Source organism: Tachyglossus aculeatus, chromosome 12 (assembly GCF_015852505.1).
Source record: "Tachyglossus aculeatus isolate mTacAcu1 chromosome 12, mTacAcu1.pri, whole genome shotgun sequence".
NCBI classification, from domain to species: Eukaryota; Metazoa; Chordata; class Mammalia; order Monotremata; family Tachyglossidae; genus Tachyglossus; species Tachyglossus aculeatus.
In genome coordinates, this window is record NC_052077.1 from 17838140 (window position 1) to 17852312 (window position 14173).

Below are 14173 nucleotides of genomic sequence, written 5' to 3' on the forward strand. Positions count from 1 at the left end.
TAAAGTACTATTTTCCTTTCAACACATCAAAAGATATGTATATATACTTTTTTTTTTTTTTTTTTTTACAAGTAACGTCACAAAGGATCACATCTTCACATGCTTAAAGTATTATCTGTACTCAGTGTAAGGCTATTACGTTTCTTTCATACATAGAAGATTTTTCCCTAGGCCTGAAACAATGCAATTTCTATACCATTCAAGTAAATTCAACCCAAAAGTTGCTGTTGTCCAGTATTAAGCCATGTGCCCACTCCTTTTCTATACTGTGTACATCGAGTTCCTGCAACAATATCTGCTCGGAAAAAAACAAAAACAAACCCCTTACTCACGGAAAGAGTAAATGGCTGTTACTACCTAACAAAATGCTTAGTTCACTGAATTGATATACAGAAAGCTAACAGCTAGTGATTGCTGAACAAAACACAGTAGCCTGCAGGCATAAAATTGGGAGAAAATGCAGTAAACGAAAGTAATGTAGCCATTATGTGCAGGATCCCTGGCTACACCACTGTGGACCTAGCTTAGTACCGAAAACGTAAAGGCCAGAGAATTACCTCATCAAAAACTGAAGGGAAAAGAAGTGCATACGATAAAGTGGGCATCATTTACAATGCACATATATAAATATTGCTAGTTTCCGGGTTGGCTGAAATGGTTTCTAAACCTGAAGTGGTTAGCAAGGAATTTTATTGCACCAGTCAGTCTGAAAGAGCTTAGCAATTCACAGAGATTTTAGCACAAATGACCCTCAGACTAAAAGCAACACACAGAAAAGAGTATTGGAGAAATGGAGAGCAAGAGCTTTACCATGGTCATCGCTGGCCAAAGTATGGCACGCTACGAGCATGGGAGAGAGTCACCTTACATGGGTTCAAAAGAAATGAACACGTCTAAGGTGACCTAGGATGAAGCAAAGGGTCTGAACACACAAAAATCTAAAGCAAAAAAGGAGAAACAAACATAACACTAAAAGGAAGAAAAGACAACCAACTCAGCTTCAGTACCTAAAAAAATCAGATTAACTTTGGGCAGTCCTGGAATAACTGCGTTTTAAAATGTTTTTTCCCCAATACATTGAAGTCCTATCATTTCCTACTGAAGGTATAAATGATTCTCATCTCATAGTTTTGTTCGTATCAAGAGGTCTCACTTTTTGTGCACTCAACTTTCACATTCCTATGTGATTTCTAGGCAGGCTGAACCTCAGAAGTTTGCTCACTTTACACTTCTTTGACCTCACTGTAAACCCAAATGCCCTAGATTAATAAACAGCACTCCTAAAAACCTCTCTCTAGAACACTGTTTAAGCCGCAGCTTTTAGCCTGTAAGTCCCCTAAAGAAGTACCATCTTCTAAAACCATCTTTCAGTACTGTTTCTACTTTCTTCCCAGAAGACCGGTAATGAGAAACAATTCGGTGTTTCCCTTGAAAAACAGAATCCGGGCTATCCTAATGGAATGAGGTAAGGCAACAGGTGATAAGAATAAAAACGAAAAATACTCTCTCTTTAATATTAACTTAAAACATCCCGATACTGATTGTACGGAGCGATCGTCCCAGAGATAAAAGGATCGGGAAACTGTACTTTCTGAACTCCTGAGTCGAAACCTAGAAATCTAAACATACTAATAAAAATGGCTTTTAGTGAAATCGCATTGAAATTTACACACTATATAAAAGTTGGGAGTCTATAAACAGAGGTGCCTCAAGCCTTTTGTAATTTAACTGACCACTAAACTTCTACTGTGAAACAAAGGCGTATATTGTGGGTCTTCAGCACGTTTGAACTCGCAGGATCCTAGTATGAATTCCCTTAAATATTTGTTTTAAGTATTCCTCTTGCACAAACAACGATTACAATTTCTACCAACTTCCACCGAGGACCAGCTCAATAAAATGGTATCATGCAACTTTTGCTCCAAGCTTGTAAAATTTTCAGAGCATCTAAACGGTTAGTTGCTACTCCAATCAGCAGTAATTGGGTTCGAGAGTTTAGCCTAATTCGAACAACGGAGGTAAATGGGGAGAAATACAAAACAGCAAAGATTTATCAAATCTTGCCAGCATTTTAAGCCTTTCTGAAGGTTTCCTATGTACCAGAAATGGACAGGCTCTCGGACAAAAGTCGGCGCAGGATCTTCTGAAGGATCTTTGTACGGTGGGGGTGGTTGCGTTTGTCTATTTCTGGCCAGGTATGTTATACATGGCATGCAAAAAACATGTAAATTGCACAGCAATGTATACCACACTCAAGCTTCTTCCTCAAAAGGTAATGTATAAGGAGCACGTTTTACACCCAGGATGAACGTTATATAAAATCCACTCCCCAGATCGTTTTACAAAGCATTCTAGCTGAGCGAATACTGTGTTATTTTAGAGAGCCAACTCTCCAAACTCCGAGTGCACCATGCAAAGGCAATAACGAGGAATACTGCATGGGCTGAGGTGGGATCGTGTGGAAGGGGAACACGGGAATGACAGCTTGTCAAAAGAAACAAGGTAACCAAGGGGACAAGTCATTTTAAAATGCAAGGCAAAACCCAATTTTTAGCAGCCTCTATAAAAGACCTGGAAGTCAAAATCTTCTGGGTTTTATAGAGTAGTTTTAGCTATCAGACTGGACATGCAAAGGGTAACAAACAAAACGAACAGTGCAAGGAGAAATAAACACAGTAGATCACCATTTAAACCTTTGTCAAGCCAAAGCAAAAAAAAAAAACCAACAAAACAAAAAACCCTCATGTTTACGCATCTCTTCTCACAAAATATTTAGACTCTTGTCAGTGCATTAGTGTTAAAGTGGCATTTAAAAACTTCTGTGGTTATACCAGGTACAGAATTATTTTCAAAATGCATAGCATCTACACTCCATTCGAGTAGGCACCATTATATTTGTCCCAGTGCTATGAATTCTTGGTGGAACAGCCATTTGATTACATTTCCTATCAATTCATAAACATCTACTCAACTGCTGACTAAAGTCTATTTCAACAATTTCTTTCTTAAATTCAAAAATATACCCTATGAATATTAAAAGAACTATATACAACATTTCTAAGACACAAGTTAGTTGGCTGCCTTAGGTATAATAAAGACAAGATATTCAAGTTTGACAGAATTGAGATGAAAGGCCTTTGGACTTGGAAGCATTTCAAAAACAACAGTGCTATAAGGCTGAGAATCTTCTTTAGCCCAGTTTATGTCTAAGGCATCGTATAATAAAATATAAATTTTCTATTTGGTGCGATGTTACCTATTTTTGGACTCTACGGTAGGTCAAATGCTATATTTCTGTCACTTCAGTAAACATTGCAGTTGTTTTGAACATTTATCCAAAACAACCTTTGTGAGAAAAAAAAAACCAACAATAAATCTGCTTTATATTTTAAACATCTTATTTTTATACTTAATAAACAGGTGCTGTTTCTGCTTTCATATCTGAAAAACAACCACAAGAAGAATAACCTACAAGTAACTAAACCAAAAGTAGCATGTCAATGCCAAAAGCTTGTAATGCCGGGGAGCCACTTGCCCCTAGGCTTCACTCTGAGGTTACTAGTTTGTTCCAGAGAAGGGGGAAAGGGAAAGAGGGGAAGGGATACGGGAGGAGAAGGATGGGCAGGGGAGTGAAATTTGTTTTGAGGTGTTTATATAATAAATAAACTGACAACTCTTCGGCAACATTACGGAGGTTCCACTTCGGAAACCCCTTTTGCTTTGAAGCCCGCACGGGCGATTTCTAAGGGTGTTGTCCCCTGTGACTGTCTCCCATCGCTGACTTTCTCCTGTCACCCCTAAACGGTCGCCCCCTAAAATGGCGATGATACTGGAAGCCTTCCTCTCTGCTCCGGTTGGGAGGCCCTTTCCAAGGCTCCTCACCTCTGGGATGGGGATAGCCGCCTCTACCGGAATAGGCCCAGTCATGCCTATACTTCCTATTTCCGTAGGTCTGATTATAAAATTGCTTGGATCTACCACTCTTCAGAATATCAGACACCTCGTTCTCGTCTTCAGAACTCTCCTCCCTCGGTCTCTGCGCTCTGTTGTCAACTGAACTGGCCGTGGTTCCCGCGGCCTGGGCCTCTCTCAATTCCTCTGGTTTCTCCTTGGACGTGGGAGCGGTACTTTTAAGACGAGAGCCTGGAACCAACGGCAAAGCCTTCCTTTCCACGTTTGGGACCGGAAGATGACGGTGAGCCTTTACCTCTGTAGCAGGAGGGCAAACGGCAGGGGTTTGCTCCACTTTCTGCTCCCGGGTCGATTGTTCGCTTTGGACACTACCCTCTCTGGGGACGGTATTGAAAGGTAGGGCTCCTTCCCTCCTGGCTTCCTGGTCTGCTGAAACTAAATCACATTCCTTAGGGGCATCTAGGTCCTCCAGGGGGACGTCTAGTGTCCCCTTGTCCTCGGGAGAGACGACAACGTTATGCCTCATGACGGTATTCTCAACGAAGCCCTGAAACGGATACCCATACCAAAAAGGAGGGAAATAAGGAGGCGGCATGGGAACGGCTCCTAAAAACGGACCAGGACCAAAGGGAGGCTGCGGAAATGCACTCTTGCCCTCCAGTGACTCTTCATAATTAGCCTGAAGAGGCTGTCCGACATTCACGGATTCTAGATCCCCCTGGTGAGGTACCTGTTGTTGACATTCAGACCCCTGAGACGGAGGCATAGCCATGGGGGGGGGGAAGGATGACGGAGGTGCAGGCTCAGCCTGCGCACCCTGCTCATCTGCGCTGGCCTCGTTCTGTTCGGGAAAATGTCCGTCTGTACACACGGAATCGTGTTCACTTTGAGAGGGAGGAGCTTCCTGGAACCAGTAGTTGTGAGGACACACGGGAACGGGAACCTTCGTGTACACTCTGCATGGAGTGAAATAAGCCTGATGCAGTGGATACAGATAGTAATGAGGAGCCCACATGGGGTAGCTGAATGCCTGAAAAACAGAGAGAAAACGGACATGAAAGAAAGATCAACAGCTCCGACACATCCCACTTTGAAAACCTTTGTCTGAAGAAACAGGCTACGAAACCTACTTAACCTGTTATAAAAGGAAACAGTTCCCTATTTCAACTGCCACATAAGCAGCAACTCTAAACCAAAAGCTTCTGAAGAGAGAGGTAGAAAGAACGAAGCCCAACAACAACAGCAGCAAAAAAAACCCCAAAAAGTTTAATACTAGGTACCTGGTTCTTGACGGTAAGATAGTGTATGCATTACTAACTCCCAACATTTCACCGCCACTTTTTGCTTCCTTTCTGTACAAGACAGCAATTAAGAACCCTACTTCCTTGGGCTGGACTTTTTAGCTAAAATCATTAGCTAGTAATGGATATCCACTATTCAGACTGCCTTCCCAACTGTCAGCCTCTTAAGCACTATTTATTGAGCACCCCCTTTCACGGAGCAATGGGCCAATCTGCCCAGGGATAGTAGTCTGATGACACTGTGTTGCTGTCTGAGACAAAGCTCGCTGCTCTGCTGCTCTTGCCGTTTCTGGTTCCAGTCTTTCTAGTTGCATAAGGACAACTGTGGGTTTTTGTAGTTGTGGCTGGTGATGTTCTCGGTGTGTTGACTTTTGATTTTTTGCTTCAAACTTGGTTTTGGTCTGAGTTTTACACCCGATGACAGTTCACCAAATGGGTGATGGTACAATAGTAACTGCTGCTGTGGCAATTGCCCAGATTGCACCCATTCTCCCTGCCAGCCACGTCACAACAAGTGCCGCGGGACACAAGGTTTAGGGTATGAGCCGCTGGATGGCTCAGTGCAAACTACCACCGCTACTGCAACAAACAGTTCTAGTCATCGTCATCATCATCAATCGTATTTATTGAGCGCTTACTGTGTGCAGAGCACTGTACTAAGCGCTTGGGAAGTACAAGCTGGCAACATATAGAGACAGTCCCTACCCAACAGTGGGCTCACAGTCTAAAAGGGGGAGACAGAGAACAAAACCAAACATACTAACAAAATAAAATAAATAGAATAGATATGTACAAGCAAAATAAACAAATAGAGTAATAAATATGTACAAACATATATACAGTTCTCACTGGGCTGGCAGTACCACAAACCCTTCCCCTCTTAACCACTGGTGTCTGAGCATGACAAGGAGCCAGAAAAAATGTACTTCTAGAAAAAACGTACTTCTAGAGTTTCACGGACGAGGTATACAAATGTGCAGGAGATTCTCTCACTGGACTGTAAGCTCACTATGGGCAGAGAATGTGTCTGCTAATTCCATTGTATTATACTCTCCCAAGCACTTAGTACAGTGCTTGGCACATATTAAACGCTCAATAAATACCAGTAATTTACTGATTGAAGATACGCTCCCAGATGCAGTTTCATCATTTGCAGGGTCATCTTCAAACCAAAGGACAACTCCCCTATCATACCCCAAGTCCTGTATTGCCATCCACCGGGAGGGAGAACACTTGAATGCTCCTGCAGAGTTCCTTCTCACTTCATCGTGCATATCTCCATTGGTTTCTAGGACACTAATGACTATTTCAGGCTACTCTTCTTCCAAGGGGAAAAGCAAATAGCTGGAGAAATGGAAGGGGTAAGGCCAGTATGACTGTCTTAACTGAGGGGACACATGCAATTTCTAACAGTCAGGCAGTTCAGCTCTTGAGGCCCCCAACCACAGACAGTCACTGGTATATAAAGACAAGAAATGCAAGGACAGGATTACTCAAGCATAAAGTGAATTCCAAAGACTTAAGGATAAAAATGCATGTTTCAAAATTTACAGCGGACTGACCGGGACTGTTTCTAATGTTATCAGTGTTGCAAGTTTTCTTAACATAATTCCAACATAAATTGACCAACGGCTCTAATATCTGTGAGAAAAATATAATTTTTACTGAAAAATAATTACCTTCACACCAAGATTGAAGAAAAACCGGAGGATGTTTTTATCTATGGAAAATAGAACATTGAATATAATTAAAATTGTATTCACACAAAAAAGAAGTTCATTTCCTGCCCTAGCTAGACATGCACATATCAAAATAATAATAATAATAATGGCATTTATTAAAGCACTTACTATGTGCCAAGCACTGTTCTAAGCGCTGGGGAGATTACAAGGTGTTTGGGTTGTCCCACGGGGGGCTCTCAGTCAATCCCCATTTTACAGATGAGGTCACTGAGGCACAGAGAAGTTAAGTGACTTGCCAAAAGTCACAGCTGTCACACAGCTGACAATTGGCGGAGTCGAGATTTGAACCCATGACCTCTGACTCTAAAGCCCAAGCTCTTTCCACTGAGCCATGCTGCTTCTCAAAATAATGATGGTATTTGTTAAGTGCTTACTATGTGCCAAGCACTGTTCTAAGCGCTGGGAGAGATACAAGGTCATCAGACTGTTCCACCTGGGGCTCATAGTCTTAATCCCCATTTTACAGATGAGGAAACTGAGGCCCAGAGAAGTGAAGTGACTTGCCCAAAGTCACACCGCTGACAAGTGGCAGAGCCGGGATTAGAACCCATGACCTCCAACTTCCAAGCCCGGGCTCTTTCCACTGAGCCACGCTGGCTTTTCACTTTCGCAAAAAAGTTTTTTGCCTGTAATATCAGTGATCAAACATCAGTCATAAATTTTAGTTTGACCATCTCCAAAAACTGGTCTCTTGTTACTGTAGAATGGGAAGTAGTTAAAAGTTCGCTAAGTTCTACAAGAACTGGGGGTTTTCACTGCACATTTTGCTTGAACACTGCAGGAAATTGGGGGACATTCGCCTGACAACACAGCCGATGACAGTTGTTCTATATCTCAGGGGTTCTGTTCTTGCATAAAGCTTGTGATGACGGAAATGTGCGTTGAAGTAAACACAGAGTCCAAAACTACGCACATACACACAACCTTTGTCTTCCGAAACTGTAGCACGCTGTAGCTAAGACACACTCACGTTAGTAAAACACTCCCTAACTCCCTGACAGTGTTTTAGCCAAATATAAAATGAAAATATAGACCACGGCAGAAATGACTGCACATGTATCTTCTCCAATCCTGTTGTTTTTATAGATCAGAAATCACAATGACAAAACGGAACTCACAGAACAAAAATGAGAACACCGGACATTGTTCAAACCTCCGCTTGAAAATCACAACTGGAAATTGGATTTCATAACTCAAACATTGAAGTGATCCAAAAAACCAAACCGAATTTAATAACGTACATAAAGAATCAAAGGAAGCTCAAGTTTAGAGAAGGGACACTGGGTCATCATTTACTTTTATTTGGAAAAAAACGGGGTATGGTTCTTGTATAAAAATACACTGATTGTTTAAGTTATCTTTATCTGTGAACGTCATGGTTTGTAGATTCCGACCTCTCAACTCCATTTCTTTATTCCTGATTCCTCGCTAAACCAATGATAACTAATTTAAACTGTGAAAGGCTCTTACCTTTAGGTAGATCATCCCCAGTATTACACAGTGAAAACGCTGGTGCTGTGGCTCGCTCTCCCTTTTCATTCAAAGGAAACCCAGGGAAAAGTGGGTCTTGATAAAGGCTCAAGGTCTGAGGCAACGGCATTATAGGCTGGTTAATTGCTTGGATAGGCAGGGGAACTGGAGCTACAGGAGTTGGGGTTAACTGAGCCTGTGACACAGAAGAATCCAGTCCAGCGGTCAGAGTCTGTGTCACCGACAAAACAGGAACTTGAGAGGGAACACCTAAAACGAGGGATAAAGGAAGAATCAAAAGCCCCGCATGCCATGAGTAAATCAAATCCACGCCATCTGTGCCCCTCTTGGGGTTGCGGGGAAAATTGTTAAACAGTAAATATTTACACTAGGGGAAAAAAATGGAGACAACTGAGAAATAAAAGGAATACTAGTTGATGACAAATGGTCATCAACAGTATTTACTGAGCTGCTACTGTAGGCTTAGTACACTATGCCTGTCAAACAAATAGAAACAGCAACCGTATCCATGGCTGGAGAATGAATTCCAAAAGTACAGCAAAGCAGAACCCCCCAAAATCCATGGGACCTGGGTGCCTAGGAGCCTGAGGGGGAAGAACAGTATCATCGGAGTCCCCCATACACCTGAGAACTCCCAGTTTTATACCACCCCACGTTTCGAGCCCAGGAAGAGGCTAGGCTCCATTTTTAATGATTTCACAATCCTATGTAACCCACAATGAAACACGTCTTTAACCCCAAAACACTGATTTTCTTTTCAAACCTGTAGGTCCATAAGCTGCCGGATCACACTGCCATGGTGGCACAGTGGCTGGCAAAGAAGGCACTGTGGGAGGCAAATGTACCTCAGGAGGGGCTAGGAGGACTGATGGATTTGCTAATGACACAGGTTCTGCTGTTATCTACAAAAGGAAAGAAAAAAAATTAAGCTTTTATGACATTACACTCATTTACAATCAGTTCCCACCTGGCTAAATCTGGTTCCTGGATGCACCCGGGAACTTTCTTCTAATCTTAAACGTCCCAGATCTCTGAATTAAATGACGCTTTAAATACGATTCACAGATAAATGGTACTACCCAAGTGCAAATAGTTTTACCGGCCAGTAGTTGCAATCTCCTTATCCTAAAATGGGGATCTCTGATTCATGAGGCTAAGGGATTAAGCTGATGAACTGATTCATTAGCATTTTCACATTATTAATATCAACTGGTAGACTCAAAGATTCAATTGGCATGGAAGGAAACCACTGTTTCAACCTTTCCAGTGAAATGTCGTCTCTCATATGAGGGATGAAATGTTGACAGGGTATCCAGGAGAAACCTGGAAGGTATTATTCAGAGAAGCAGCGTGGCCCAGTAGACAAAGCATGGGTTTGGTAGTTAGAAGAACCTGGGTTCTAATCCCAACTCCGCCACTTGGCTTCTGTGTGACCTTATGGCAAGTCAATTAACTTCTCTGTGCTTCAGTTACTTCATCTGTAAAACAGGGATTAAGACTATTCTCTTTGGGACCTGGACTGTGATTAGCCTGTACCTATCCCAGAGCTCAGTGCAGTGTCTGGCACACAGAACGTGCTTAACAAGCACCGTTTAAAAAAAATTATTACTCCCTGTTTTTCATATTAATGACGGTATTTGTTAAGTGCTTACTATGTGCAAAGCACTGTTCTAAGCGCTGGATTTCTAGGAATAAAAAAATTTCAGACATACAGGGCTAACCAACTCCAAAGTGCCATATAGAACAAAGCCAATTCTACCATTTGTTTTCTGAAATTAATCTAGTTTATTCCATTTAACCTAGTTATCCGAAAGACTTTGGGACACCGAAAAAGAATGGGTCCAAGAGAGCCCAGCCTAATTGTTTGTTATTCAAACTTCAGAATGATCTAGTTTTGATTCCATTTAGGCTTTCCTCCGCACTGGCTTTTTAAAACCCAAAAGTATCCCATCCAACATATAGTCTTGCCAATTAACCTGAACAGTCATGTTATAAGACTGCCTACAAGTGTGGAAAATTATAAGATTGCAGATGTTCTATTTCCTAGAAGGTGGAAGCATTGGAGATACAGCATTAAGAGATTAAGTTTCCACATTTAAAGGACAGTACATGAAAGTATCAATCAACTAATGGTATTTACTGAGCATTTCTAGTTTGCAAAGTTCTGTACTAAGCACTTGGAAGAGTATTATACTGTATGTAGACAACAACACCTACCCACAAGGAGCGTATTGCCTAGAGAGGGAGTTGCTCTGATTCACAGAACCCTCCTACTTCTTACGGGCAGAATCTTGCTTCTTGCTTCTCTTATGCTTTCCAAAGAGCCTAGTACAGTGCCCTGTACCCCTTGAACGCTCAATAAATACAATTTTTTACTACTTCCATAATAAATAACTCCATTCATTTCTATTAAATTTTCAAATGCATGTGGCTAGGGTGCCATTGCACAGCAGAAGTAAATCATCAATACTCTTCTTACTTGTTCAGCAGGACATGGGGGTTGTGTTTTCTTCAATTTTGAAGGAGTTGAAGCTCTTAGACACTTACTGCCATCGCCATCATTCTTTGGAAACTAAACAGAGTCATTTTGTTATTTCTACTGTTATTCATAAGCCAGTTCTAGAACTCTCTTTCTGTTTTGTATCCACCAAGCCACAAACTCCCTCCATCTTAAAAACCCCAAAAATGACTATCTAGTAGCTGCCCTACCATCCTGGCAACTCTCCTCAAGGACACTACCAAAAACGGAACACTAGAGGAGATAAAAGAAATCCGAAGGCAAAATAAAAAAATGAAAGCATTTACCTCAGAGGTACTCTGCTCATATTTCTGATCTACGTGAATCTGCTTGAGATTTGCATCTGTGATCAAGACAAAAAAACATGACTAAGACTTTCAGTTAAGTTTGGATCTAAAACAAAAACTTGAAGATATAAAAACCAAAAGAACTGATATCTAGACTGATCTTCTATGTTTAAATCCTGCTTTTTATATTTCAATACATTATTTTCATCTGATGATTTTTTTAGAAACATATTTCTCTGTTTCAGTTCAGAAATAGTTAAGTAATTTGTCCCACATCACACTCAGAAAAAGAGACGTGAGAATGACTTCTAGGCCTCCAAACTCCTAACTTGAAGAATTAGCTTTTACATCATTACTTACCCTTATCTTTTTGCTCCTCTATATCCACTCTTCTCCTGTTCCCTCTTCGTTCATTCCCCGGTAGCTTTCTCTGGCTACAAGTATTAGTAGTCTGAGCAGCTGTATGACAAACTGATGGGCTCTGGAGAAAATAAAACAAACTCCATTTGGGATTGAAGATTTAACCACAGAAACAGCACATATCATCAGTCAATCAACGGTATTTATTGAGCAGTTACTGTATCCACAGCACTGAACTAAGCGGTTGGGAACGTACAATAGATTTGGTAGATGAGATCCCTGCCCACAAGGAGCTTACAGTCTTCAGAGGAACTCAGACACTAAAATAAATTATAGATAATAGGGAAAACAGTAGAGTATAAAGATAAGTTCGTAAGTGCTATGGGGCTGAGGTGAGTATCAAAGTGGGTAAGGGATATACAACCAAGTGCAGAGTCAAATGCAACCTCACACATGCAAAGTCTCTACCACAAATCTCTAAACCCATTCAGTTATATTTCTTCCCTTGTTCTCATTCATTTGATCTCTGTTTATTCTGTAACCCCCTCAGGACAGAGCTATATTTAGTTCAGAGTTTACAAAGTATCTAAAATTGAGGGAGCTCTAAAAGGTGTAAATTAATTACATGACACGAGTTCACTTTGTGCAGAGAACCTGAATATGTTTCAGGTCTTCATCCTAGATCCAGGTGAACTTTACAGTACCCCATGCTTCCTCCTTTCTGGTCTACTCTCTTCCCCTCATGACTTCGCCCACAAGATTCCTCAAGCTGCCTTATTTCCCGAGTTCCTCACAATGCCTATGCAGGTATCCATTACAAATAACTTCTTCATAAGCAATTCATCAAAGGAAATGAAACACCACTGCACAATTTTTACCATATTCTACATAACAGCTACCTAAAGAAGAGCTCTCCAGAGTAAGGATGAAAAATAGCAACAGGTGCAAAATCTACCCAGTAGATAAGACACTCATTCTTCGCATCAGGCCATTAAAATACTGATTCTCAGTTTCAAATAATGAAATATTTGGGGTAAAACCAAATGAACAGAATATCAAAACCCCCTCCTTGGCTACAAGCAATAGAGTAGATTTATACATACAGAAAGGGCTGGGAAGGCCTTTTCATCTCGTTGTTGAATCTCATAAAGCAAGCGAGATTCTTCTATTGCCTGTTTCTCTCTGCGCTCTTTTGGAGAAAGGCCAAAATAGTTACAGTCTCTGCTAGCCTGGTCAGAATCTTCAGTTCTCTCACGTTCTGGTTTTCTGCAGGGTAAATATTGTATTCATTTAAAAATTTCACAAAATATAATCGGAATAGTCTAACAAATGTATTTCCTAACCACATCCCAAGAATATGATTATAAATGACTTGTGCGGGCCCAGTGGGAGGAAACTGAGGGCAGTAGAAGAATTAAAGTTAAAATCTGATGTGTTACCTCTTTCTTATAAGTGTATAGACAGATGTGCCTGCAATACGTAACCTTGGCTAAATATGGGGAGGGGATTCAGTATTTTCTTGTCTATCTCCTCAAGAGGAGGAAGGATGGAAGGAAACGGTGGAGATCGAAAAGATGACATTATGATATTACGCTGTATCATTACAAAGAGCAGGATTGAGAGAAAACCAAAAACATGTTTCAGTACACAAAGGTTAAAGTTGGAATCCTTAAAAATTGCTTTATAAAATGTCAATTTTGCTTGCAGATCTCAAAAGACAACAAAAAGGTATCAAAATAGTTACCTAACCCACTTCATGAAATGTCAGACGCTAAAGATGACACGTGCATTTGAGTTCAAATACAGAAAACCCAAATTAAGGACATTTTCTCGGCACAGAATAGTTAAAATTAACTTTGGTTTGTCATAACAGGGAAGAAAGCACAGTCTTAAAAAAGCAAAAACTTGACACCCAAGAAATCTAAACAGCTGTTATTTTATCCCTTCACCTATCGTGCACACAAAACCTAACAAGAAATCACTTACATAGCTCTAAGTACTTATTAGCATATCATCTGATAATGACAAAAATGTTAGAAAAAAAAATCACTGGCCAAGATCCTCAAGGTGCTGGCTCTTCTGAATCATAAATATGAGCAATAGCGGGTCTCAAGCTATTTGAGTTTTAATGAAGATACTCAGGATGTCACTGAAGAGAGGAAAAATGTGCACTCCCATAAATACATTATAACCATCCTCAGCACTTATCCATATATGTATACTCAAGTGGGCATTCATTTAGTCTGACACTGTATCCTGACAATCACACTACTCTTATCCTGTCCTCCTATTCCCACAAATTATCATTTCTATCAGTCTCCTCCTCAATCATATTCGTTGAGTGCTTACTGTGTGCAGAGAACTGTACTACTAAGCATTTGGAAGACTGAGATATACAGAGCTGATAGATGTGTTCCCTGTCCACAAACAGCTATCAGTCTAGAGGAGAGAGACAGACGTGAAAATACATGACGGATATGTACATAAGTGCTGTGGGTGGGCTGAATAAATGGCACAAATCCAAGCAAGGACAACTCAGAAGAGAGAGGGATTAAGGGTAAG

The 14173-nt window shown here is 40.9% G+C and overlaps 1 protein-coding gene across 1 annotated transcript in view; it reads right to left on the bottom strand.

Moving 5' to 3' along the window:
* Positions 1-2007: 2007 nt before the first annotated feature.
* OTUD4 (OTU deubiquitinase 4) overlaps positions 2008-14173 on the bottom strand; it is a 49834-nt gene continuing 37668 nt past the window's right edge. The window contains exons 14-21 of the mRNA XM_038754977.1: positions 12715-12877; positions 11612-11732; positions 11252-11307; positions 10926-11018; positions 9210-9348; positions 8426-8695; positions 6893-6933; positions 2008-4942 (exon numbers count right to left, since the gene is read on the bottom strand). Of these exons, the coding sequence (XP_038610905.1) occupies positions 3743-4942; positions 6893-6933; positions 8426-8695; positions 9210-9348; positions 10926-11018; positions 11252-11307; positions 11612-11732; positions 12715-12877 (2083 nt within the window). The 3' untranslated portion in view covers positions 2008-3742. The remainder of the gene's footprint in view (positions 4943-6892; positions 6934-8425; positions 8696-9209; positions 9349-10925; positions 11019-11251; positions 11308-11611; positions 11733-12714; positions 12878-14173) is intronic.